Below are 25,952 nucleotides of genomic sequence, written 5' to 3' on the forward strand. Positions count from 1 at the left end.
GTTGCACACGGTGTACTGTAATTAATGCGTAAAAGATTTTAGTGCCATTATTTGGTCAACCTCATAGTGGGTGGTTTTATTATTCGAATATGCTCCTTTCGATGTGCTTTAACCTTCAAAGTGCGTAAGTCGAAGTTGTTTGGTCTTTGCTGAAAACCCCGTGTAATTCCAAGCGCGCTGTATGGCCGGTAATGTAAAACCACTACTTTCAGCCTCCAAATCCCAAGCAATTATGTTGTATCCGCACCGAGCCCGGCTCAAATTCCGTGCGCAAGAACTAATTTTCCGTTTTTTATTTTTACTGGCTTTAAATTCTCCGCACGTATTTATTTTCATCAAATAGTGACCGTTGCATCGCGTGCAGACGTGAAGGCGAGGTTCACTGCAAATATGCACTGGGATACAAAGACTTTTGAATTTCAGTTGTGGTTTTCTTCAAGCAGCGGGGAAAATGCTACGTCATGTTTTACATTTAAATTGCGGTACTTTCCCTCATATGTAACCAACTTATGACGACGCATATTTTAATTGCAACAAACAAATAAACAGGAAGCCCAATGATGCAATATCAATTTGCCACTATTTCCGTCTTCTCTTTTGTTGTGTTTACCTATCCTTTTTTCTTTTACCAATGTTGCACAGATTGCCACTTGTTTCTGCATCAGTGCATCTGATATGTGTAAAGCCTGTCTGGTTACACTGTATGGCTGTTGCTAATGAATAGCATTGGCCTACTGGGTGTGGTACTGAGGTTTTATAAAACCTTAACAGTCGTTAGTAGTGTGCTGTAAGATGGTAAGATGGTGAGGTATAAAGTGGCTTGAGGTAAAAACTTTTGTTTCCAGTAGTGTGAAAAGTTGAATGGGGTTTGTAAGACTGCTGTAAGGAACTAACAACAAACTTAACTTTCCATCAGATTTTAAGTTTTATTTTAAGTAATGTCTGTTCATGGGGACATCCACTTTCTTTTCCCAATATTTGAGGAATTTTGGACTAATGGTGAACAAAGAGAAATATGTAACAATCTGATGCAGAGTAAGAAAATTTCGGAAGAATGTAAGTTGAAGAAACAAAAATTACAAACAGTGATTTTTTTCAGCATATGTACTTATTTTCAGTATATGTAAGTTTTGTATAACTTTACTTTTTAACAAATGTCTATATGTGACTACATTGATGTTTTTGTGTTTTTAGGCTTTGCAGATTTAGCCCAACAAAATGTGCCATTGTATCAGACTTTAATTAAAGCGTTGGCTTTATTTAATGAAAAGGAATGGGGTAAAATTTTGATTGAGGAGCTGAATAGTATTGGTATGTTATTTCATATGTACACTTGCCTTAAAATATAACTTCTCTCACTTAATAAACCGGTTTATCTGGGTTGTGCGCTAAACAAACATCGGGCATCAAAAACCGTTTATCTAATTTTTTTCAAAATATTTTATTCAGGAAAATTTGAGCTTGCTGTCTTTGTGCAAGCCTACCTTTCTAAATCTGATGCCAACCTGTTGTGGATAGCAAATAACTGGGATGAACTTATCTCAAATTCACTTACTTTTGCTGGTTTGAAAGGGTTGCTTCCCAAAATGTAAACAAATCACTTTTTCAATATTAGTTTACATTGTCATTTATATGTTTTTGCTTCTAATATCAATGACACATGATAAACCCAAAAATTGCATCAAACTGAATGTGTATGTTAAACTAGAGAACAACAAAAAACATATAACGAACCAATTAATGTAATTTATATATTAAGTCACTGTTTTCCTTTTATGATCAAGTGCTTTGTATAATCATTTACTTCACTGTCGCTTTATGCGACTAAAATGTAAAAAAGCAGTACATTATGTTAATGACAAATAGGGATTTGCACAGAAAACAGAACACATGCTTGGTAGCAAACTGTTACTTAGCACAAGCACAGCCTCTAGGCAAGACTTACTGTATACTGATGTCAGCACACACCCCAAAATACTAATTTTCTTGAGATAAAATTATGTAATGTATTATGTCATACAGTAATGCAAGAAAATCACAACAGCTGCTTGATGTTGCACTTCAATGTGTGCAACCTGTGTTTGATGACAAAATGATCAGGCTAATAATAGAAAAAATGAAGAGTAACTTAAATTTACAATTAAATGTAAGTGCTTGCTTTTTTGTTTATTTATTGTTTTTGGTTTATACCAGTAAAATAAACCACTTAAAAAAAACAACTAAAGAATAGTTGAATTTTTAAACATAGCCAAGTGAAAGTGACTGGGAATTGCTGGAAAATATTCAGCCAATGTTGTCGAATGAATTGACTCTGCAGCAAATTTTGGATGTTGGAAAGTTTCTGCATGCTAATGATGCTGTCCCAAGTGGTAATCTGTTCGACATCAGTTTGTTTGTATAATTAGGGGCCTGTACACTAAATTTCAGATATAGTTGCACATGTTCAAAATGGTTGTGGGGAATTGGATTGTGCCAAAGCAATGGAAATTATTGCTAATGCTGTAGGCAACACAGCAAGGCCCAAATGGAAAGAAATTCTAAGGGATGGTGTTTTCAATACAGTTGGTAGGCTAAGGTTTTATGTGGTTGTCATTAGGATTTTTGGTAATTTCTTGCTAAAATTGCATCCATCAGCCTTTTCTGTAAAATGTTTACAACTGTATGTGGTGTACAACATTGCAATTTGTAGGAGTGTTTCATGCCAATATTGTTGATGTCTGCTTTAACCATCCCGAAGCACTGGTTTTCCAATGGATTGTATGTTCATGGAAACAATTGAAGGAAAAACGTGATTTGGTGTCCAATTGCTGTTTCAGTTTATTTGGTCCGTCAGAATGGTGAATCTAATCATAAAGTTATTTTACCCATGGTGCAAACATTACTGCATTAACGCTTTACCTTTATTAAGTACTGTACTACAATTTGTATGACCTAAAGTGGTACAAAAAGGATATGTACTGGTTATCAAACCTATTTTTAAAGTAAAACTTCATTTCTTTTAACATAAAGAAAATATGTAATTGCAAAAAACAATAAAAAACATCATTTATTCCATAAAAATCAGTCCCGTTTTGTTGTCTAGCATATTGACAAGCATTTTTGTAAAAACAAACAACAAAAAGTAACATTTGTCATAGGTAAGGCAGTAATTTATTTAAATTATTTGTACATATTGTGTAATGTTGTCATGAGTTTACTGGAGTATCTTTATTAGGTTTTTATCTGCCACACTGGTGGAAATAGTAAATTCTTTGATGGACCAAAATCCAGAAATTATTCAAGGATTTGCAAGACTTTTGTCACAACATTTAAATGTTACAACAACACCAAGTCCTGCTGTTCCAACTTCCACACACCACCCTTTTTATTTTGGCCCAACTGTATTTGGTGCAAGTGCACATGGACCAATGCCATACAAGAGTGTTGCAGACCCAACACAATTAATGATTCAACAGCAAGCTTGGGGAAATACTCAAATGTCACCTAGGTTCCTTTTACGACCACCTTTGCTACATGCATTGCCTCAGGAATACTTTCCTCTTAACAATTACCATCAGTTGCCACATTATGTTGATCCTGGGGTGTGTTCATTATTATTTTTTGTCTGAAATTTGTGGAAATGTATATAGTGCTTTTTAGGCTTGTTTAATACATTTTTAAACTTCATTCCTAACTGTAAACATAATGGTCCAATTAAAAACACAGCACATTACATAGTAATAGTCATAATTATTATGCAATAGTCTGGACTTTTTCTGGTTCCTGATTTTCACATGTATTTTAAGTATTAAAACCATTTTTTTGTGCAGCTTACTTCCCATATTCAGCAATCTCCTGATCATAAAACATTTCCTGCTAAAAATGAAGTAAGCGGTTAGGTTACAACTTTATTTGAAAAGACAATGCATAACTCATACAGTGTATTTAGCTTGATAAATACAGTGTATTCCACATTCCTGTCTAATAATATTATTACATTTTAACATTGTCTACAGGTTAAATCTCAGCAGTTATTAGAGGAAGAAAAAACAAAAGGTATGGCTTATGAACAAATATTTTGTGGTCACTTTGGTGCAACATGCATACAATTGTTTTTAGATGAACCTTCTGACAAGACTGCAGAAAAAATGAGTGCATTTTGTGAGCATAGTTTTGAAGGTACTGTAAATGGTATGACAGCAATATAACAATACAAGTGCAGTCTGTTCACATACCTTATTTTAAAATGTATATAAACACTGCTGTAAATTTGAACCTATGCAGTAGGTTTTTATAATGTCTGTTCATTCATAGGAGTTTTGTGTTATAAGCATGTAAACTGTTGATTTACATTCAAATCTAGCTGGTGATAATGATTAACACACACAGGAAATCAACCTACAACAAATTTACAAGAAGATGAGAAAAACTGCGGGAAAATTGAAAAACCAATAAAGGATGATGTAGAAAATGAAAATACATCTACTGTTGTCCCAGGAGACACAACAACATTTTCAACTGCAAAAGAAGGAGCAGAAACACATAAATCAAAATCTTATGCAGAAGTATTAATCAGTACACAACAAAATGAAAATCAAGGTATTTTGGGAAATTAGATGAACATCATTAATTCATGAAAATTTATTTTGTTGTATTTTATGTTAATAGTGAACTTGAAATCGAATTTCGCTTTTCAAGCATTACAATAAATTTTTAAAAATAAAATATTTTTTGTAGAACTTTACATATAAAAAGAATTACATCTTTTGGCTCAAATTATTTTTTCTTGTTTTGAAGTGAATGAAACCAACATCAAATCAAAAGGTGTAAAAACTGTTAAAGTAATAACTTGCATGAAACCTTATGTATGTGAAGGAATTCAGCTAGTAACACCCAAAAATGGAGGTTTGTACATTTTAGCTATAAATAAACAATTGCATAAAATGAAACAAAGAAGAAGATTATTTGTCTTTATAGTTACCAAAATAAAAAAAAATCTTAATACAAATAATCTGTGGAATTAAAGTACTCAAATAAATTCGTACAAATAAGTCATAAAACACTTTGTTGTAATTTCATTCCGCTCTTTAAAAGTGTTTTTTTTCAACCTTTTTTACAGAAATATTCCTAGAGTTTCGACTGGTTGTTGCTGAAGGTCTTAAACAACTTAAAAATCCTTATAACATATTTGTTTTTGTGAAACATCTCAATAGAAAGTTTCAAATGCATCAAGACCACACAGGGTATGGGGTTAAATACAGATAATATATTTTGACATTTTACTGTTTGTAAGATCAAAGGCCACTGTTTTTTTAAAGGCCAAGTTCAGATTGCTTCCATGCCTTTGTAAAGATTGAAAAGGGCAGAACTGAAATTATGTATAAGTATCTTGCCAGAAACAGTTGTGACCACTGGGAAGCAGTTCCAAAACCTAATACAACGATACATTTGAAGAGAGTTAAAGACCTTCAATCGAATGGTTGGTTTGTGTTAATGTACCTTGTTAAAAATTTCATTTACAAAACAATTTTATTTAAATTTGTTTGTTTTATGTTACATAAAACAATTATATATTTTTTGAATGAAAAGCAATGTTTCAAAAAAACATGCTTATTCTCATTTTCAGAAGTCTCTATTCTCTTTGATGTATGTAGTTTTCTCGATAGTTCCAAACCACTGAATATATTTTCAAAAATGTGTGAACAAAATATCAGCAAACATCTTTGTAATATTTCAAGTCTGTTTATGGTGGGCGAAGAAGATATTTGTATGAATTACAAAATGTATAACAACTACCTTTGTAACTGGTGGATTTCTGCACAAAAAGGCATATTATTTACAAATTCTATGAAGAAACAATTCGCTGTAAGTGAAATTTTGCAAAGTGCTCTTTGATTTGAAAATAACACCTTTTTAATCTAATGTATTATTATAACGCAGAAATCAGTTTTTCAAGAATGCATTCGAATGCTTCCAAAACCAAAAACTGCATTGACTTTAGTTCTCATTCATTTACCCATATGCAAGTTTCTCTTTCAAATCAAGAAAGATCATGCTCCATTTGATAATATGTTATTTGAAGAACTTGCAACACTTTTGGACACCACTGGATTAGACATAGGAGATTTCAACACAATATACGAAAATGCAAAATCTTTAGATATAAAGTATAATCTCATGTTTTTTCTTGTTGTATGTTGTAAAACTAAATTTTCTTATAATGTATTAACTGCATCTTTAAACTTGTACAAAGGTGAGTATGCCTGTTCTCAACTATTTGCTTTGTTTTCAGAATTTTATTACAAGGGTGCATATATGTCTTTGATAAAGTTTCAAAAAATGCAAAATGTCTGTTGCTTCTTCCACTTTTTTATGTATTGATGAATGAAGGCAAATGTGGGTATAAACAAAGTGCTTGGGAAAAAATGGAATCAAAGACAAGGATAATGCAATGTGTACACAAGCTTGAGAAAACAAACCCGTAATGAAACTACCCTTACTAATATTTTTCTCAAGCACAATAATATTAATCCATGTGCAAAATATAGTGAAACAAACTTCATGGTGCCAAAACTAGAGAAATTCGCTGATTTGTTTCCACAACTTCCAAAGGTGTACCAAAAAACACTTCCACTAAAAACAGCTTGTAATCTGTTTAAAACTCACAAGGATTTCATGATATTTTTGGATGCAAAATATTTTCTCACACTGATTGAGCGCAGCATGGACAAAACCTATCCAGTATGTGGACATTTGCTTTTTCTAAATTACTCTGAATTTAGTCAGGTTGCAAGTAACACATGTCAATTTGGAAGCCATGTAATTTTGATTTAAAGTAATTAACTGCAACATTGTTTAATAGAACATAAGCAAAACTTTCTTAGGCAATTCAATCCAGCCATGTACAAGTAAACAAGTAGTATTGCAATTTTACAAAACTATTGATTTTATCTCTTCACTCATGCAATTCTTTCTAACTTTTGGTATAGATTTTAAATGAGGATGTATCAAAATGGATTTACCAAAAATTAAAATGTCAATTGAATCTTGCAGACGAAAGGTAAAGAAAAAAGTTTCTTTGTAGCTGAATATTTTATACAACTAAATAAATTATTCTTCACAGTTCTGAAAGCAAGGAAAAAATTCAAACACAGGCTGATAAGATATTGTCAAAAGTGTATGAAACTTTCAAAAACCACAAAAACTATTGTTTGCTCTCTTTTTCATTATCGGTTGTCCTCCTATTTAAGACAGAAGTTGTGTCAATAACCAGAAGAATTAAATCTGGTTGGATGGATAATGAAAAGGATATTGCTTTGTCACAGGAAAAGAAAAAGGTCTATCCATTTTAACAAGTGTTCAACCAGTTCTGTTAACAAGTTAAATATAACTTTGCTCACCACACCTAAAATTGCATCATATGTGTGGGTTGAGGATTAATTTAGTTTTTTGACTAAAACCTTGTCCAGAAACATAGAAAAATTATTTCTCACAGTTTTTGAACAACCTTTTGGAATTGCAATGTGAGGATGAAGAAACTGGAAAAAATTGGAAAACTCAAGCTGAGTACCTATTGACAGAATTTTTCACAAAAGTAAATAAATTCTATATCCATGATAATACAAAACAAATATTATATGTCCATTCTACATTTATGGTGTAGTTTATGCATATGCAAAATATAGAACCCATAGTAAATTCCGGAGAGTTTGTATTCCATTTTTTTAAGTGCCTTGGAAATGACATCAATTTTGTCAACAAATTTGATGAAACTCCTGAACCTGAACCAAAACTAAATGAAGTTGTCATTGGATGTTTCTATAAAGCACTTGAGAATGTCCTTGCAAAACATAAACAGGTAATAACAAATAAATTTTTTGTATAAGAACAGTTACTAAAAAATTATTTGCTTAGGATCAATCTTGGAAGGAGTTTTTCCTGAATGTTTTTCTCGGAAAAAATTTAAATTTATTTCAAATTATTGAGAAAAGGTTTTTAAAAATGTGGCAATCTGTGGAAGGAAATTGTGCAGATATTGCACTTAAATTGCTTTACAACCCTGTTGAACTTTGCTACTGCAAAATCATTGGTAGGTATAGATACTTTTTACATAAAAACATGGTGAAAAAAACATTCTTTGAAATAGCTAAAGGTATGGTAAAATGGGATTTCCATGGTGGTAAATAAATTGCACACAAATCATTCCGCTATTCATTTCTTTAAACTATTTTTAAAACATGTACATTCAGACTTTTATAAGAGTATTACTTGCCATGATATTTTCAAACAATTTGTAAAATATTAAATCAAGCATTCAAAGTTATCTTTTGCTTGGATAATGAAAATCATCCTGTTAGTAGAAGAGTACCTTGTGGAAAATGATGAATTCTGCCTTAAAGTCTATTGTATTATCAGTTAACAGCAAAAAGTTGATGCATAAGTCAAGTGTTTTTCAGCAAAATCTCCTTTGCCCCACACATCTCAAAAGCCTTTCAAGGAATTTCAGAAGGGGCTGGCTACTTTGCTACATCAGTTGAATACTGGAAACTTGCCTTTCAAAAGCTTAAAGAGCATTCTAAACACTGCAGATACATTCTCCATGGCTTTGTCAACTATATTAATAGTAAGAGAGTAGAATCATAGTTTGGAAACCACCAAATATAATAGCATTAATCTTAATAGGAAACAATGGATGAAAATACAATTAATTTGAAAGAGCTTTTAAGCATTCGGGAGAATGAATTGTGCTTTGTTGAGGAATTTCAAAAAATTGTGCAATGTTTTGTTGATGTCTGTCAATCGGCTGTTGAAGGTTGGTGTTTTATAAAATAAAAGTTACAATGGTACCAAAATGAAAATCCTTACCCATGTTTATTGATAGATATTTTGGAGCAATGCATTATATTAGTGGAATGACAGTTGGTCACACTTCTTTTTTTTTGTTGCAGGGTTACTTCAGAGCTCATGGCTTACAGAAAGTATTGAAGAAACTACCTGGAGTGATGTCATCGATTGCTACATTCCTGGAAAAAGGAAAACCAATACTAAACCCAGAATTACTCTATTTGGGTTGACAGCTAAGCAGCAAAATGCTATGTCAGAGATTTATGCAGCAAAGGTAAAAATATATTTTCTATTGGTATTTTTAATCACCAAACATTAAAGAATAAAGAAATATACTGGCGATTTTGTTTCTTTTTGCTTACAACTGCCAAACCGCTGGCCCAAGATATTAGTTTTGATGTCATTGAGTTTCAAAAGGAGGAAAACAACAATTTGTATGCCTTATTTGCATGAAATGTATATTATGTATGCACTTTTAAGCAATGCTGCATTAAGCAAAAAATCATACATTTTTAGGTTGCTGACAACAAGTTTGTTTTGACAAAATGGAATGAGTTTTACAATGATGCTTTACAAAATAAGCAAAACCCTACAAATGATGTTCAAGCCAAAGAAAATATGCTTACATTAGATGATGTTGTATCTTGTGTTTGGGCCAGTATGCTAAAATTCTTTTGTCCCCTAAAAATTGGAATATTGCATGGTAAACAATTGGCATATCTTTGTTTAAATAGTTTAATTTCTTCAATGTGCTGTGCCAGTCTCTGGTCTATACCTATTATACTTGCTGGTGCACTGTTTTGATAAGAGAATGACTATTAAAAAACTTTATTCCCACGAGTTTTCATAACCTTGATCTTGCTTCATTAAAATAATTTATCATTATGATGCTACAAACAAATGTTATTGTTTTTCCAACTTTTTTTTAGGCGACGTACCATTGACCCAAGTTGATAAATATTTTAAAGATTTGGAAAAAGTAGAGATAGAAAAATTGTTTGAGTCCATATGTTGTTTTCCTTCAAATCATGCTGAAAATGGAAGTGAAATGCAAATTTTGTGTGACTCTAACAGCTCTGCCAACAAACAACTGAGAAAAGATCAACTTTGCAATTATATTGCAATCAAGAAGCAACAGCCAAATGTTTCTGCATTTATAGTTATTAAAGATTGCTTAGATTTAAAGGGGGACTTTGGTTACTTGGACATTTTACAGGTGATAGGTTTACTGTGGTTTATTTAACTTGTGTAAATTAAACGCTGCTACTGTCAATTAAAAATTGAACAAAAAATCAGTAGTTAAAAAAAGATTTTATTTTATATATTTGGGTTGTGTTGAATAAATTTAAATAAACTATTGTTTCAAAGGATGAAGAAAGTATCTCCAGGCACAAAGTACTAAATACCATTACTGATTCAATAATTAATGTTGGAAAACTATTCCAGGATATTACAGAAAAGCATTGCGACTTAATTAAAGGATTTATCGAACAAACCGATTTAATTGAGTGGCTTAAAACAATGAAGGGTAATGTAGAAATTGATTTTAATCAAATGTTAACAAAACAAAATGTAATAAATGAAATGTAATAATTTTTAGTTTTAACAACTAAATAAATTTACAGACCGCAGTGAAGTGAAGGTGATGAGTGACCTTGGCATGATATCTGCCGGGGAATCAGTTGTTGACGTGGATCGAATTTCATGCTTTCTAAGTGCTGTCATGGGCTTTGCACCATTTATTTATGACTTAAATCCTGAGAGTGCTGGCCTTGAAGACGTTGTCTTTGCTGTTAAAAGGATATACGATCAATCAGAGTCAGCAGAACTGTTGGAGAAATGGGCAAGAAATTTAAGGCTTTTTAATACTTTTAACTTGATTTTATTGCATCTATTAATTAATGTTTCAAAATGATTTTAATGCTTTAAACACATTTTTAGAAAGCAACAGCCTCCAGTCTGAAATGGCTGAAGGGGATTAAAGATTCCCATGGATCAGTAGAAGAGTCGTCACTCCTAAAAGTTCAAAACATCAACACTAAGGGAGTGTATTCTGTTGGAGGTGGTGGATTAGTTCCAAATGTTGAAGAGTGTGTCAAACTAAGCTGGACAAGTACAAATGATGGCACAGGCAAGAAATAAAATATTGACAATACAATCACAAAATGAGTATATCTGGAATCAAGAGTAAAAATGGCTGAAAATTATAACAATAGGGTCAACTTTTTGCAACTGCCTTTTTTCAACGTTTAAATATTTTTAATATATTACCAATTGGTGATTATTTGGTGCTTCTTTGTTTTATAAACTGATAATTTTATTCTCGAAAGAAACAAAAAACAATTTTTGGGAGTTTATTTTTCTTGACAGAAGAGAAAGACATGACTTTGTCAAATCTTCAAGACCTTCAATCACGGTTGATGCTAATTGAAGACAAAAATCTGAAAGGAGTTGACATGTTTATTCAAACCTTGGCATTGGTAGAAAACCTGGCACAAGCCTATGTTAATCTTAAGGTGGCTGGATGCCTGCTATTTGATAAGTGGATGGCTAAAATTCAGTAAGTAAAGCAGTAAGCAGAAACACTAATTGCTGTATTTCAAAACTTTTTGTTTGGAATTGAGTATCTCTTGTTTTAAGGGTCAATGAAGACAATGAAAACACTGTTTGTACAAAGATAATCTTTGATGATGAAAGTCAAGCTCTTTGCTTCCAAAAAAACAAACTCGATGAATTGCAAAAATTAGTCAGTATCATGACACAGACCCTTAACAGGTGTGCTGTTAATACAAGTAATTACTTAAGCCTATCAATCTGAAAGTAAACTGGTGTTTAATTTGCAGTTGGAAAAGAATTGTTTTTGAAAAACGTTCATCGTACTACCATTTAAATCATTACAATATGCAACAAATCAATTACATGTGTAAAGAACTGGCCCTTGCATCTAAGTTTGGATGCTTGCCAGATCAACTTTACACACTGCTGTCTGTTATCAAACATGACATTACACAAGATGAATTGTTGGAATGTTTAGCTAACACAACCATATTGGATGATGAAAGCACTGATGAGAGCTCAAGGGAGGAAGGAAATGGTGAATGCCAAAAGCCAACAAATGCAAAACAATTTGCTGATAAAATTGATTTTGGTTTTAGTACCAATGAGTGAAGATGAAAAAAAAAGAGAAATTGTGGCAAAGTTACTTGAGGATGGTGTGGAATTAAAAGTTGCAAAGGCAACAGTACGAGATGCTGTATCATTTGATTACGTTGACCTATATTTGGAATCCCTGAACAACATGCATGAAGATGACGAAGTTGCCAGACTTGCTGAAGAGTTTGATGATGTTATTGGTAAATTACAAAGTAGTAAAACTATCCATAATATTGACGAGCTGCAGACAGGGTGTGTATATATCCATAATATTATCCTCAATCTGTAGTAATTTTATGCGGTTTTGGACCTTTCACAACCTATTTTTGTCATGTCCAGTCCAGAATACAATCTATTTTGCTTGAATGAAAAATTTGGGTTACTTCACGAACTAATATTTCCTTTTAATTTAAGGTTTTGACCAAATGGAAATAAACCATACAACTTTTGATTCTGTGGTAAAAAACAAGTCAAATCACACACTTTCGGATGTTATCAACAATCTCCTCGATGCCAGAGTAACTAAAAATCTCAGTGATTGTTTTGACAGCTTATGCAATCATTACATCCAAGAAGAAAGCTTGGTATATAAAATAGAATAACAGTACATATATATATATTATTGGCTCCACATTGCTTAGTACATATATAGTTGGGTGTGGGTAAACAAATAAATACAGGTATAATAAAGAAATAGTGACATTTTCAATTTTAACACTAATTATATTACAGAAAACTTCTTTGATGGACACCATTAGTCTAGATCATTTGGGGCAGTTTCTGACAAACATAAGTTTGCTTGTTGATCAATCCGCAATTCCGAATAGATCTGTACCTGGTTTATTGCATAAAAATGTTAACTTGGTCATTTGTAATGAAGAGGATACCTTTACCAACATTATATCACTTTACATGGAATCACCTCAGGAACCATTGCCTTCTAATACAGAAGTTTTTCTTTGCACTGATAAAACAGATGAAGTTGAACTGGAACCATTTCTAAGGCGGGCAGTTGACAAGGATCCGAAAAAGGGTGCCTAGCGTGTTGTGTTTTTAGCAGTTAAATTTTCTTCTATAATCATGTGTTTTGGATGGCATTGTATGTTTAGGAAAATTAAAACAACAGAAAAATATTTATTAAAATTATTACACCTATTTGCATATCCTCTGAAGTTGGGTTTAAATAAAGTGTTCATGTTTGATGATATTTTGTATCAGACTTTAGTTAATAATGCAGTAGTGAATACAAAGGTTACAACCTCTTTATATTTATATGCAGGGAATAGAATTTACTGTCTTGCCCACACTGAGAAACTAGCCTTTGAAGTTGCTAACTCACTGCACAATAACTTAAGGAAGTTACAGAATGATAACTTCACTGTTGTATTACTGTGCTCTTCACCACAACACTTCATAGCATCACTTTTTTATGAGGTATTTTGCTATATTATTTGGCATACTTTTAGCATTAACATTTGGATTGATTGACAAATATTAGTAATACTTTAAACAAATGTGATGCTATATTTCATTTCAGAATAAGATTAATTATATCATAAAGCATTCTGATGACAACATAAGAGAGTTTTTTGAAAAAAAGATGACTATTCATGACCATCACAAACCAGGCAATCCCTCAACCCTACTTGTAACTTCACACAAAGCTGGATTAGGTTTTTTAATTGTGAAATTAATGAGATTTATAGTGCTCAAGTAGATTTTTTTTTAGGGAAGTCTTTGTATATTTCACGACTCAGAGAAAAACTGCATGATGACTATTTCACTACAACAATAAGATTCCTGGAAAAGGACTGCAATTCTGATTATGTGATGAACCATTTACTAAACTCGGGAGCAAAAAACACAGATCCTCAATTTGTGCACTTGGATGTCACACCTGCAGTAAGTCCATGGCTTTTTAGCTGCCTTTTTTTCAACAAGTATCTTTATTGCTGTAATTCTAAGCATAAATTTCACTGTATAAGCAAAAATTGTAAAAATGTTGTGCCATAGGTAAAGAATGGAATTAACAACCTTCTTTTTCATTTGCTTATTCTTGGATCTTGTAAAGACAGCCATGGCTTTGTGTGGCAAAAACATACCTCACATATCTACTGTGTTGAATACACATATCTGGAAAAGGTTTGACTTTTTTATGTTTGTTCCATAAAATGAAAAGCTTTGTGACTCTGTGGTGCCCAAATTGTTAGTTAGTTTCAAACAAAAATCTTAAACATGGCTTTGTCATTGTGGCGATATCTCTTTATACAAAAAACTTATGTAGGACATTCTGGACAAAGTGTTGCTCCATCTTCCCACAATAAGATGCCTCTCACCACTACAACTGGTAGAAAATACAAATTCAAATGACCTTCTGTCAGTGGGAATGGACCAAAAAGAATTTTTAAGTGAAACATTTCAGCGCCCTTACCAGTATTTGCTGCAGCACAAGCTCCAGCATAATCTTGATGACTTTACCTACAAAACACCAAAGGACAACCCAATGGAATGTTTACACACACTTTATAATTTCTGTGGTGTCAAGGATCCATCATGGTCCTTACTAAAGCATTTTGCCAGCTTTTTAAATTGCCAACTAAGCGATTGTGAGAAGTCTGTATTTTGTGACACAAATTTAACTGGTTCGGATTCCGGTCTTTCTGGCTTTAAAAGCTTTGTTGTAAAATTCATGATTAGAATGTCACAGGACTTTGCTACACCTTCTTTGGATTCCTCTCCAGAACACAAAGAAGGTGTGTTTGGACAGCATCAGCTAAGAAGAAGCTGGGAGGAAGGAAAACATCCCTATCTCTTCTTTAATGAAGATCGGATGTCAATGACTTTTGTCAACTTTATGATTAATCACAAAGGCGATTTAATATCTACAAAAACAAATGAAATACTTGAAAAAAATATCATGCAGAGAAAACTTCTGAATGGATTGCGATTACAAAGAGTTAACTTCAGACAGAATTTCAATAGTTTGTCAAGAAGTAATAAACTGAAGACACTCTACCAAGTTTTTGGAATTGAAGGAGACATACAAGATCCTGATCCCACATATGAACTAACAACTGAAAATGTACTAAAAATGCTTGCAATTCATATGAGGTTTAGGTGTGACATTCCAGTCATAATCATGGGTGAAACTGGCTGTGGAAAAACAAGAATGGTGGAGTTTATGAGCAAGATAAAAGCAAACAATGCAACTTCAGTTAAAAATATTGTTACTGTTACAGTACATGGTGGAATCACAGTCAAAGATATTCAAGAAAAAATTTTAGAAGCCTTGGACCTTGCAAATCAAAACAAGGGAAAGACAGAGACCACATTGTTCTTGGATGAGGCCAACACCACAGAAGCAATTTATGCTATTAAAGAATTTGTATGTGATGGAAGTGTTTGTGGAAAGTCAAAACACAGGTCTTGCTTGAACATTGTTGCTGCTTGCAATCCTTATAGAAAGCACAACAAAGAGGCTATTACAAAAATGGAAAATGCTGGTCTGGGATTCAAGGTAAAAACCGATGACACCTCTGATAAACTAGGGGAAATTCCAATGCGCTGGCTTGTATATAGAGTTGTTGCACTTCCACCAAGCATGCATCCCCTTGTGTGGGACTTTGGCCAACTTGATGAAATGGCAGAAAGAGTTTACATTGAACAAATGGCACATCATGAAACAGTGCGAGAGACTGTTGGATTACAGTCTGAGCGTGACCTCTTGGTTCACATGTTGTGTACATCCCAAGCATTTATGAGGCAAAATCGACAAGACTGCCTTTTTGTGAGTCTGAGGGATGTTGAACGGTGCCTGAAGTGCTTTAAATGGTTCTGTAACAACAAAGATTGGCTTTTGGAAGAAATTAAAATCAAACAAACTGATAAAAGCAGTCAGTCAGAAATTTCAGATACTGTTCAATGTTTAATACATTCATTTGGAATGTGCTATCATGCAACTTTGACTGACAGATTGGAATATCGAAAAAAGATGTCAGAATGCTTAGCAGATGTTAGAATTAAAATGTCTGAATCACAAATTCTTCAAGAGATTGTGGCATGTCAAAACGTATTTCTCAATGAAATACAACTCAAAGACAATATTGCATCAAATGAAGCATTAAGAGAGAATGTATTTATGATTGTTATGTGTTGTGAATTAAGAATTCCTTTGTTTCTGATAGGAAAACCCGGAAGTTCAAAATCGCTGGCGAAAAGTATAGTTGCTGATGTCATGCAAGGTTCAAATTCCAACAGTAATGTGTTTCAGAAACTAAAACAAATTCATGTTCTATCATTTCAGTGCAGTCCAATAACAGAGGTCAGTGGTATTCAGAGCATATTTAAGCAATGTGAAAGTCTTCAGGAGAAACAAGACACCACAAAGTTTGTTGCCGTTGTTGTTTTGGATGAAATTGGTTTGGCTGAAGATTCACCAAAAATGCCATTAAAAGTTCTACATCCATTATTGGAAGGTGGTGTGAGAGACAGTCAATCATCTTTACAACTTCATGATCGTAACAAAAACATTTCAAAGCATGTTGGCTTTGTTGGTATTTCCAACTGGGCACTGGATCCAGCTAAGTTAAATAGAGGTCTGTTTGTTCATCGATTAACACCATCAGAAAGTGAATTAAACCTGACAGCACAAGGCATATTTCCACCTAGTTCGATCAATTATCAGGAAGTTTCCAGCATTGTTCAGGCTGCTACGAAGTCATATTTGGAAATTAGTGAAAAATGGGATAAGACAACCAGTAAACTAAGCTCTGAAGAAGAAATCTTTAATCGGGAGTTTTTTGGTTTGAGAGACTATTATGGCTTGCTGAAGATGATTTATGCTGTTTATTGTGATGGTGAAGTCACACCACAGTTTTATGATGTTCTTTATGCAGTGAAGCGCAATTTTGATGGGTCAAAATTAATTGATTGCATGCAAATTTTTGTCGACAATTTCAAAACTCTTCGTCCTTGTGAAAATGTTCCAGGTGTGACTTTAAAACAAATTGTGTCCGATAATCTGCAGTCAAAATTAAACAATGACACCCACTTTGAAAGTCGCTATCTCCTTCTTATGACAGATATCCCTGAAGCTGTGATACTCCTTGGAACCATTATTGACCGAGATGTTAAATTTGTTTTTGGTTCAAGCTTTTCTCAGGACAATACCTACACTGAAAAGTGTCGTAACATTAACCGCATCAAAATGTGCATGGAAGCTGGAAGTACAGTTCTCTTGCTAAACCTGAAGGATTTGTATGAATCACTGTATGATGCACTGAACCAACATTATGTTACATTTAAAGGACAGAGATATGTTGACCTCGGTCTTGGTGGTCACAGGGTGAAGTGCAGAGTTCACAAAAACTTTCGGTTAATAGTAATGGAAGACACTGAAATTGTATACAGGGATTTTCCAATACCACTTATCAATAGACTTGAGAAACACTTTTTGACAACAAAATGCCTTCTTTCAACTGAACAAATAACTGATACAAGGCGCCTTGAAACATGGATGGAAGATTTTTCAACTATTTCTCAACCTCTATATTTGCAAAATTCAGTATATTTTACCAAAAAAGATGTTTTTGTTGGATACACAAATGAAACTGTTGGCTCTGCTATCATAACCACCCAAAATAGGAAGAATCCTTATGAAGAAGCCAAGCATCTACTTCTCAGAACAGTAACATGTGATGGTGTATTGCGACTGGCTAAGTCAGGACTGAAGCGGGAAGCACCGAACTTGGCGAAAACTTACTTTGAACAACAACAGCACGATAACTTACTTGATTTACTGAAAAGTTTTGTTACACTGAAAACAAATGAAGGTATTCTGCAACTTGACATCACATCTTTCTCAAAGATTCTCTCAGAAAATGATCGCATGATCTTGAAACTGTCATTGGAACCACTTGTGGAATCGATCACCCTGGTTACGTTGCAGCAGTTCAAAACACAAGAAGAATTTTCTGCAAGAGTAGTCAAATTTCTGCATGATGGTCTCTCCGCAAAAGAAAATGTAGAAGAGATGTATTCAGTAGTTTTACTTATTCAATGTCCGGAAGTTCAGACGACCAATAGTCTTATTGCCTGTGCCAAATATACTGTACAAAATATTCTGTTGGAAAAGCAATCTGTCGTCAGTGTTGATTATGTCCAATTTATAGTGGCATTTCTTTACACATTGGAACGACGGGGCCCGGAAAACTCAAATAAGAAGATGAAAACTTTCATCAGTTCAGATACCTGCAGCTTGTATGTGGATGAACTTTGTGTCACTGCAGATCATCTTGGATCCATAAACATAATTAATAAGTACACTTTAGGTGAATTATTAAACCATTCAGTACATGAAAAACCCTACATAGTACAAACTGATGTTCGCAGAAATACCACAAACTTTGCAGAACCCGAATTTGCACTAGATTTTAAAAAATTGCTTCTTGCCTCACTCCCACTTGCACTTACTAAACTTCAAGCAGTTTTTAAGACAGCACAATCAGATAGGTTTTTGTTGTCTGCATTTTTTAGTGATGATGACCCTGTATGTAAGGCATTTGTTCAAGAACTCATTAAATGTGTTGTGAAAATGGCACAATGCAGAGATTCTAAGATGGTGTTGCAATCTTCTTGGGTAACAAATGTGGCATTTAATTCAGAAGCTCTGCAGGAAGGAGGAAGCTTAAAAAAAACTCTATGGTTGCATTTAAGGAACATTATGTCCAGTTTGTTGGCCAGCTTTATCAGTGAAGTTAACACCGATCAAAACCTTCTCATTCTGTGTTCATCCAATCAGAATTCATTAGCAACTCACTTAAAGCAAGTTTGGTTCGACCTGTTTCATGTAAACACAATTTTTTGTGCAACTTGGGATAACCTGGAAAAAGTACATAGATATTTTGTAAGAGGCATAGCTAACTTTGCTTGTCAGTTTCCATACAGTCGCAAGGTCTTATCAGTTTTTCAGAAACAATGGGAACTGGTTCAAAATCAGGAAAATTCTGTACAGCTTTTTCATAGCAAAATAAAAAATATGAGACTAAATCATATTTTAACAAATGCCTTGGAATCACACACTGAGGAAGTATTGAATTGTTTTGTTCATGACATGGTGCATTTACATTACAAGTGTGGATCACACAAAAAGCTTGAATTTCAGATGATTCAAAACACTCTAATGGAAATATGGAAGCAAAAACAATATGACCTTGATGTGTCTGTAACAAGTTCAAGCAACTTAGTTTCTTTTATGTTTGTTCTCATGAAAATGTTTTCTCTTGAACTAAAACAAGTGGCTTTTATCTTGGAACTTATACCACAAATATTAAGTGATGATATTTACAACGAGTTTCTGAAAAGACAAGCTGATACAACAACAATTGTAATACATTTTGGGTTGCTTGAGTTTGCTCTGAAACACATTATAGAAATATCTGAAACATTAACCGATGTTTTGCAGTACCAGAAATGGGCAAAGTTAATTGGACAACTTAGACCAACGGCTGAAGCAATTTTGTTGAACACAGAATCTGAATCACTACACAAAACTTGGAAAGCTCTACAATTCGGTGCACTCTTTTCAGAGCACCTTATACCACAAGGGTTAACAGAAGCTACACAGAAAGGCTACATTAAGGTATTCATGCAACCATCAAAGCTGTTGTGGAAGGGAGCATTGAAAGTTGACTTAAACACTGATACCTACTTAAGATTAATTGTAAAAACTTTAAATGGTTGTGTCAAAAAGGTTCGACTGATGTACTTGGTTGACTTCCAAGACAGTATGTGCAAATTTTGCAACAAAACTGTCAGTGATCCAGTTGTTCTTCCTTGCAAACATTTTATGTGCTGCAAATGCACTCGCCTTATCACGATAGACCGACAATGTCCAATATGTAGAAAAGTGGTTCATGAAAACTTTGAGTTTAAACCCACTACCCTCACTGCAAACCAAGCCAAAGACATGGAAGTTCTGACTGGAAATTGTACAAGCTTTTTTATGGAGTATCTGTCTGTACTTTGCTTTCCCGCTTCTTCAACAAGTTGTAGAGAAAATGAAATCACACAACTGCTATTCAGTCTTGTATTTCAGAACAAGGATCAAAAAGATAAGTCTTCATTACAGTCATCATTTTTGTATTCTGCAGACACAGTCAGATCCTACATCTTGCAGCTTCTTCTTCGCCACAATGAGGCCATAAAACATGAACTTGAAAATCATTTTACCACAAATCCCAATGATTCAGCAAATTTTATGGATTTGATGATAGTCTACGTTCACTGCAAAGAAGACATGTTGCATAAAAATATTTCAAGTCAACTAATGCCACAACTGCTTCAGGAACAGATTGCTCAGTTGCAGGAAGGTCTGGTTGTCAGTCAGTTGCAACAGTTGGATTTAGTGGCAAACTTGCAGTGTATTATCAACAACCTTGTTGAATTAGTTTACCAAGAAATAAACAACAATGAGACTAAAGAGTTTGTGTCTGATATAATCGATGCCCTGTTAAATATGGATGAGGAAATTATAAAAGTGTACTTCATAAAATGTTTCTGCAGGCGGTATGGAATTAGCTTTTTTTCAAATTTGTTTGCACATGATCAGTTGAAAAATTTCATTCCTGGATACCTATACAATTGTTTTAAGTATCAGCCAACTGATATGTTGTTAGTGGCTGGTGAAGTTGTGGTGTCAACTAAGAAACATCTTGACCAAATAGATGAACACAAAACCATTCAAGTATTTAAACAAATTTGTAACCAAAATGTCTCCCAATTGCAAGTTGTGTTGGGAAGTTTGTCTTGGGCAGTTTTAAATGTGAACACAAGCAAACAAAATTTTGAAGTCACAGAGTCTTTACTGGACCACCTCTACCATCATTCTTCAATCAAAAAATTGATTTACTCTCTTTCAAAAAAGATGTTGAGTCTAATACCAAATGTGTTTAGTTTGCAAGACTTTACTCACCAAATAGTTGCCAATTTGTTCATAAATGCTGCAATTGTGACAGGATTTTCAAGTGGTTTGCTAGTTGGTGAAGTATACAATTTAGTTAAAGACCACTTGCATATTGCTGAAAAATTTCTTCCAACAATGCCCCAATCATCTTATTTTGATGTAAAAGATTTTGTTGAAAAGTGGATAGATCCAGCCCATAAAGTACCCCCTAAAAAGTATTTTTGCCCAAATGGACACCTTTATGTAGTGGGTAATTGTGGCAATGTTATTCCTACAAATGCCGTCTGTCCTGACTGCAAAGCACCCATTGGGGGAAAGGATTATGGCAAATTACAGCCTGGAAATACAGCTGGTGATATTTCAGAAGCAAGCCAAGCTGGTTATAAATTGCCTTCTCCCGAACAAAGAGGCTTGGAAGCTACTCCAGAAAGGAAATGCAACAAACTAACTGTTTGTGTTATTCGTTTTCTTCTGCATTCTCAATTACTCCTCAATACATCAGAATTAGGCATTCAAAGGTTGGTAGCTTTTGACATCTTGTGTTCTTCCATATTCTGGTATGGCCATAAATTTGTTTGTTTGCAGCTTACTTAAGGTAAACGGAGAGGAAGAAGCTAGGACTCTACTTCTTTCACATCTTAATAAGGATTTTGAACAGTTTCATAACTCAATTGGAAGAAGTCTGGAAGACTCTGCACTTCTTTTGCACTATATTTTTAAACAGATTGCTGATTGCAAGGTACACAAATCTCTACATGCAGATTGTGAGACATCTACTTTTATTATGCAATGACAAACTTTTTTTCTATTTAGACAAATGAACATAGTGTAGATGCCAACTTTGACTCAATTAAAGGAAGGCAAGTGTGGGAAACTGAGTTTCATAGCTGTTATTTGCAGCCAGTTTTTGCACATGTTGAACAAAATATTCATGATTCGTGGAATGTTATCTTCAATGCAAGGCAGAAAAGTGATTTAGAATGGTAATGACACATTAGTCCATTATTTAAATGTAAATTAAAGACAACGAATTTGCCTATACAAATACCATTCATGTACTGTTTAGGTTAGTTTATGAACTGCAAACTTCAGAAACAACAATGCCCATGAGCAATGTTGATGTCATTCCATGGAATCAATCACTTCTTTGGAAGTACCATGTTAATATTACAGTCAACCACCTGAGGCAAAAACTCAATGCTAATGTAACATGTGATGCAGGTACTATGTTTGGTACATTTTCTTCTTTTTGTCATAATTTGTTGGGAAATTTGTGTTGCATTACATTATTTTTATCGATTAATATTGAATGGACATTTCAGATGAAGGAGCGTTATTGCAAATGATCCTGGACAACCAAAGCATATATGACCTATGTCAATTGGAAGAAATAATTGAATTGCAAACTAAGCTTGTGGATAGGTAAAATCATTTGCTACTAAATTTATGTGTTTTGAAAACACAATAAATGGCAGCTTGATTTGTCACAACCAAAATATTTTCATCAATAAAACACAATTTTTCTTAATATATTGTTGCAAAAAAATCATGCATCCCATTCATTTTAATATTTAGGTACAGACATAAAGTGGATATTGATGATTTAGACAAGATCACCATAGATGATTATCTGAATGATGGGGACTCATTAGTTTCCAAAGAAAAGTTTATTGCATACATGGACTTATGGAATAAGGTTACCTAAATCTCTCTTACTACTGATATCTTGATACACAATAAAAAGTAACAGGGACAAAACACAGGCACATTTAAACATGGTACGCTGGTCTTGGGGCACCTTTAAACGTGGTACGCTGGTCTTGGGCACCTTTAAACATGTGTTCACACCTGAACAATTTTATATACAGTGATGCATGCAAATCCAAAAAGCCAATTTGTTAAGTTTGATTAAAAACATAAAAAAACAAAAAAAATTAATCGAGAATTATTTAAAAAAAACAAATGTGGTAGTGGTTTTGCCAAAACACATTTTTAAGGTGCAGGACATAAAAAAAAAACTTTGTACCAGTAAAATTTTACCTTTGGGTGTGAATAGTCATATTAACTGATGTTTCCTAATATGCATTGATAATTTGTTTCAATAAATCTTTGAATTATCACATTATATCCTAAATTTTTTTTAACAAACCACGTTTACAGCTGCAGCATAACATAAAACAAAAATTTGGATCAACCATTCCAAATGAAAATTTTTATGGAGACCTCTCCTTTCAAAGTCCAATATCAAAATGTATTCCCAGCAAAGTGGGAAAAGGCCAATGTGCATTGTGTCTGACAACTTTTGTGATTCAACAACAAAATGAATTGATCGAAAGAAGCATGGAAATAATAAAACCTAAACCACAGTTGGTTTTGTTTGTGTGAAAAATGCATTTAATTTTGTATATATCTTTAATAAAGTGCACAAAAATTTCTTTTGAAAAACTATTTTTAAGAAGCTACCATTTTTTTTCAGAATTAAAACTCACACTGATTTACAATTAAGGTTTCTGGAAGCAGCAACTTCAGAACTCACATGTAATGACATCATTTTGATTGATAATGATGAAACCCTGCTTCCATATGTTCTGGCCAATGCACAGTATGAAAAAACAATCTTTGGATCAAACCATGAAATACATTACAGGATTCCAGCAATTGAAAAACAGGTATTTAAGCATGGACCTTCTTCAAACATTTTTGCAAAGCTTATGAATTGTGGTTGTTTATAGATTTTCCAAAGATTTATCCTACACAAGAAGTTGATTGATATTAAGGTTTGAAAATGCCTTTATTTTCCAAAAAAATTGTAAATTATCTGTGTTAATATTTTCATAGAGCATAGAGTGCATTGAGTTCTTGCAAGATATGGGAATGGTGAAAGAGTTCATGATGTTGGAGCAAAACGTCAAACAGGTCAGTACTAATAAGTTTATACTGCTGTTGTAGCAGGTTTTTCTTGCCTTATGAAACTTTTCATTAGTAATTCAGTGATATAACAATAAACACCCTAACAACTGATTTATTGCAAGAATCAACTCCCAGTCAAGCTGCTTCAAAAGTTAGAAGATCTTAGAAACATAGCAACAATGCCAGTGATATGTGAGGCAGTTCGAACCCTTACATTGGTTGTCAAACATCTCTCAAAGGTTTGTTGTTATGGTTAGCAAAATATGAGCACTAATTTTGGTCAGTAAAATGTAAAAAGGATTTCTGTAGCATACATTGCAAATAATGTGGTGTAGTAGAGTCATTTTGGATATATATATTTATTAAATTTAAAAGTCTTATTTGGATCACTATTGCAGTATTGTAATCGTGCACCTGAGGATGTGTAACATTTTCCTTACAATTTCTAGATGAAAAATGATGAATTAGCTGACCTGATTAAATACATCAAAGATGACCTGATGTTACCCCCAGAAGAGGCTGACAATATACCACATTTATCCCAACTGTGCCACACAAGAGCATTGTTTGAGTGGTTTTCTTGGCAACGTTCTGTGAAATATGTTTTACTAGGACAGAATCCATTTCGCAATATTATTATGTCAGGTATATATAAGTTTGTTTCAATCATTGTGTATTAATATTTCTATGCACATATACCAATGTATCTCAAGGTGCTGTAAATTTTTGTCGTTATTACAGCTTACCACCATACTGACTCATAACTTGTAGTCTTATTTTACTAGTTCTACATAATCACCCTTTATTTTGTTTGTGTTTATTACTGTAGTAGAGTGTAACAATACCCTTGTACTTCAGAGACCCAAGAGCTGATCGAAGATGTCGAAAATATTGAAAAGTTTTTGGTCCAAATTGATACAGAGCAGCTTCAAATGGAAATTAACTCCCTTTTGATGATGAAATCGGACTTCTATGGAAATGCAAAGTGAGTATTTTTTTTACAAATATACTGCTATTTTTGCTGCCATGTATAGTAATTAATGGGAATTGCTCTTTTGGCACTTAAGTTTCGAAATGCGATTGATGCATTATTGTGTGACATTACCCTGAGGAAGTTTTGTCTGGTGGTAGCGAAACGTCGGTTTCAAAGAACATTTTCAAAACTGAAGTGCCAGAAGAGCAATTCCCATTATTTTTGTTACAAAGTTTTTCTAACCTAATTTTAAACTCCATACTTTAATAAAGACTGAAGGATTACTTAGCTGTCTTTGCTGAGGAAAGGGATGTATGTGATGCTACTTGGATCACCAAAATGCCCGATGAAATATGTGTAAAACATGCTGTTCATCTCTTCAAACTTGCTGTCAAATAAGTTTTTATTTTCTGTCTGTAAAAATATTTGTTAAATGCTTTGAAATTATGCTTCATTTAGTAAACATGTGAATATTATTGTATGTAGTTGAATGCACTTAAACACAGTTCCTCTTTTTTAAAATTTTAGGATTTATGCATCACTTTGGAAATTAATTGCATATTTTAATGTGAATAACTTAGCTAGGCATCTGTTTATTGTACATTCAGTAAATCCATGTAAATATGTACTTTAGTTATGATGTTTATAGGATTAGCATCAACGGACATTCAGATCTATTGCAAATAAAAGCCTTTGTTTTATGATACAGAAGTGATTTTATGTGGTTTGTTTCCATGTTCACAACGTTGAATATGAATTTGAAATTGTTTTAGTATTTGAGGTTGACTTCTAAATCCGAGACGTAACTTGCAAGCTAGCGTTGGATAATTGTAGGAAAGAAAGAGCAAGTTTAAAACGGTTATAGTAAACACGTTAACAAAACAACGGTGCAATTTATTCGCCCGATATAGAACTGGCGCAATGAACACAATGGAAATCAGAGAAGCTGGCCATACACGGGGATTCCCCAGTCAATACCTCCGCGTCAAAAAAAAACAAGAACCAAATTTTAAGAAAAAATTTATAATTGACTAAAACAGTGTTTCCCAAAAAATAAAAATGGCACTTACCGTGATGCAAAGCCTGTAGAAAACGTTTCCATGACTATGACCGTATGTTTAGCAGATAGTT

General features: G+C 33.4%; 2 protein-coding genes across 2 annotated transcripts; both read left to right on the forward strand.

Annotated features, from left to right (window-relative positions):
- Window positions 1-938: 938 nt before the first annotated feature.
- On the forward strand, window positions 939-5,624 carry LOC145907206 (uncharacterized). The gene is made up of 16 exons (XM_082994636.1): window positions 939-1,056; window positions 1,195-1,311; window positions 1,450-1,588; window positions 2,023-2,146; window positions 2,249-2,369; window positions 2,428-2,565; window positions 2,690-2,837; window positions 3,215-3,581; window positions 3,810-3,866; window positions 3,996-4,035; window positions 4,099-4,158; window positions 4,369-4,578; window positions 4,777-4,884; window positions 5,099-5,222; window positions 5,298-5,474; window positions 5,606-5,624. The coding sequence occupies exons 1-16, from the start codon at window positions 939-941 to the stop codon at window positions 5,622-5,624; spliced, it is 2,067 nt and encodes a 688-aa protein (XP_082850762.1).
- Window positions 5,370-25,496, forward strand: LOC145905543 (E3 ubiquitin-protein ligase rnf213-alpha-like). The gene is made up of 42 exons (XM_082992774.1): window positions 5,370-5,458; window positions 5,606-5,844; window positions 5,920-6,146; window positions 6,272-6,460; window positions 6,528-6,720; window positions 6,969-7,039; window positions 7,103-7,316; window positions 7,475-7,573; window positions 7,709-7,837; window positions 7,894-8,068; window positions 8,436-8,602; window positions 8,662-8,791; window positions 8,928-9,097; window positions 9,340-9,526; window positions 9,753-10,039; window positions 10,192-10,351; window positions 10,449-10,666; window positions 10,765-10,954; window positions 11,194-11,383; window positions 11,464-11,598; window positions 11,667-11,917; window positions 11,979-12,176; window positions 12,391-12,560; window positions 12,709-13,009; window positions 13,256-13,410; window positions 13,514-13,649; window positions 13,706-13,878; window positions 13,990-14,118; window positions 14,261-21,456; window positions 21,524-21,677; window positions 21,752-21,921; window positions 22,005-22,159; window positions 22,261-22,360; window positions 22,514-22,634; window positions 23,099-23,304; window positions 23,445-23,607; window positions 23,671-23,715; window positions 23,777-23,854; window positions 23,971-24,087; window positions 24,298-24,493; window positions 24,707-24,833; window positions 25,094-25,496. The coding sequence occupies exons 2-42, from the start codon at window positions 5,674-5,676 to the stop codon at window positions 25,218-25,220; spliced, it is 13,770 nt and encodes a 4,589-aa protein (XP_082848900.1). The 5' UTR covers window positions 5,370-5,458; window positions 5,606-5,673; the 3' UTR covers window positions 25,221-25,496.
- Window positions 25,497-25,952: the final 456 nt, after the last annotated feature.

The sequence above is a fragment of the Ascidia mentula genome, chromosome 6 (assembly GCF_947561715.1).
Source record: "Ascidia mentula chromosome 6, kaAscMent1.1, whole genome shotgun sequence".
In the NCBI taxonomy this organism is placed as follows: domain Eukaryota; kingdom Metazoa; phylum Chordata; class Ascidiacea; order Phlebobranchia; family Ascidiidae; genus Ascidia; species Ascidia mentula.